This window comes from Oratosquilla oratoria, chromosome 19, assembly GCF_046742065.1.
Source record: "Oratosquilla oratoria isolate Oo_2021 chromosome 19, ASM4674206v1, whole genome shotgun sequence".
Classification (NCBI taxonomy): domain Eukaryota; kingdom Metazoa; phylum Arthropoda; class Malacostraca; order Stomatopoda; family Squillidae; genus Oratosquilla; species Oratosquilla oratoria.
Genome location: NC_134795.1, coordinates 50,884,190 through 50,886,689, shown reverse-complemented (window position 1 = coordinate 50,886,689; position 2,500 = coordinate 50,884,190). Strand labels below are relative to the sequence as shown.

Genomic DNA, 2,500 nt, shown 5'->3' with positions numbered 1-2,500 from the left:
GCATCGGGTGGGGGGAGGTCGTGGGCATCGGGTGGGGGGAGGTCGTGGGCATCGGGTGGGGGGAGGTCGTGGGCATCGGGTGGGGGGAGGTCGTGGGCATCGGGTGGGGGGAGGTCGTGGGCATCGGGTGGGGGGAGGTCGTGGGCATCGGAGAAGGACGGGGAGGGGGTCGTATTTATCGGAATGGGGGTGAGGTGTCGTAGGAATTGACACATTGCCTTTGTTTGACAACAGATGTCCATCTTCGGTGCCTTACCCATGCTGGCGTTAACCTCCTCCAGGGCGACCCGCCCTTTCTCCAAGACGTCGACGGAAGTCCAGGGCATGGGGGCGTGCTCGTACGGCGTGAAGGTCGTCAGGGGCTCGGGGTACACCTGCTGTGTCATCTCGTCGTGAAGAGCTGATACCACCTGGAGGAGGAGTCGAAGTTGATAAACAAATACACACACACACAATATATATATATATATATATATATATATATATATATATATACACATATATATATAATATATATACATATATATATATATGTACCGTAGGATGGGGTAATCGGGCCATCACTGGAGGGTAAATGGGCCATACAAAAGTTATTAATTTTTTTTAATTGAAACTGGTTTTGAAATATTTCGCTTTTACCCTGTTGTAACAATTTTAATACATGAATAACTTTTATATGGCCCTCAGTGATGAGAAGGGCATTTTGAATGCAGGCGTAGTGGTAACACTGTTCAATTTTATGAAGTACTCTCAATACGTCGTATGAAAGAGCGAAGGCTGAAGGCCACAGTATTGATACTCTCTCCAAGGTACATGTTGTTTTACTCGAGACGTCTTTCGAACCAAACAGGGATCATCTTCATGAGTTAAATAAGTTATGATAACGAGAATACAAGAACAGTAATAATACATGGAGAGTGACGGGTGGGGTTTTCTACCCACGTAGAATCCCTGGGAGAGGATGTCGGTCATAGCTACCCACGGAGTGCCACTCGTTGCTCGTAGGTTGCTGGTGAGATTTCCTCACAGATGGGAGTGAAACTTCTGATTGTAGTCGTATGTTGATGGAAGGTTTATCTAGACGAATAAAAACGGATTTAGCCATCCTTAATCTCTTCCTATCTTGTTCACGGTAAAGAATGGATGTTTGCGTTTCCAATTGTTGTCTGGTGAGGGGGTTTCCATGGATGTTGTTGGTGTGGCGGAGTATAGCACCATCCTGTAAATGTACTGCCATCCTTTTAGACAAGGTGGTGGTAGTTGAACCAATATATCGAGAATTAAGGCGACTGCAGTCACCAAAGTTACAGTTATATTGGTATATAAGGTTCATTTCCTGCAAGGGGCTTGTCTGTGGGAGGCAACTATTTTTCATGACTAGACTGGACATCCTTTCAGTTTTGTATAAAAAAAATACAGGTTTTAGTGTGGTATTTGGGTCCGCAGAGGTCACATTGCTGTAGATCTTTTTATTGCCTTTTTGTCTTCTTTGTAAGCGGACATGGAATTCTTGTAGTAGAGGTCAACGTTACCAAGAGTTTCTTTTGGCGAGTGATCTTGAGACATGAAATTGTCCAAACGTCTTTTTATGGTCTCATCTACTAACCTCTTGGGATAGCCATTATTGGCATGGAGTCGTGAGACTGTGGGATTTCGCATTAGTGTCAGTCCAAGTAGATGAATGTGTGAGGGCTCTCTTAACAATAGAATTTATCACACTCCTGCCGTATTTCTTTGGGCACTCACTAGCACCGTTGAGGCAGAAATCCAAGTTTGTGCCCTCTTTACATAAACTTAAGTGGTATAGGAGCGAGTACCACGATGAACTAAAACATCCAAAACGGGGATTACAGGCGTATATAATTTGTAAAATGCTATCTTCATTCTCGGCACTAACAAAGACATCATGTATGTATCTAGCATACATAGTTGGCTGGAGTTCAGGATGTTGCAAAAATACCTTCTTTTCTAATGTGTCTGTAGAAATTAACAAATAGGACGCCCAAGAGAGAACCCATGGCAACACCATCTACTTGAGCATGCCATCGGGTCCCAAAAATGGTGCTTCCTTAGTACACGCACGAAATAGGCAGCATAACGGATCTTCAGGTATCGTTAAGGGGATGTCCTCTGATTCTCTGCCGTGGTAGATTCTTCTACAAATTGTGTCAATGATTTCATCCACAGGGGCATGGGTGAAGAGACTAATCACATCCATGGAACCAATGACGCCCCAAACCACTCGCTCTCTCCATTTCTTATCCTGACACAGGCTGTACTACTCTCGTAAAAACTCTTGACTGCCCTTAACAGTTTTCCCACAATCACATATCTGCAAAATCTCCCGCACTGCCTTTCTGTCTATCCTGTCAGAAGCCTTTTCAAAATCTAGAAAGGCCCCCATACATCCTTATATATAGATATATATATATATATATATATATATATATATATATATATATATATATATATATATATACATACACACACGTTGAACAGC

General features: G+C 43.4%; 1 protein-coding gene across 1 annotated transcript in view; it reads right to left on the bottom strand.

Annotated features, from left to right (window-relative positions):
- Pfas (phosphoribosylformylglycinamidine synthase) overlaps positions 1-2,500 on the bottom strand; it is a 64,186-nt gene that overhangs the window by 51,195 nt on the left and 10,491 nt on the right. The window contains exon 5 of the mRNA XM_076202990.1: positions 257-410. Within this exon, the coding sequence (XP_076059105.1) occupies positions 257-410 (154 nt within the window). The remainder of the gene's footprint in view (positions 1-256; positions 411-2,500) is intronic.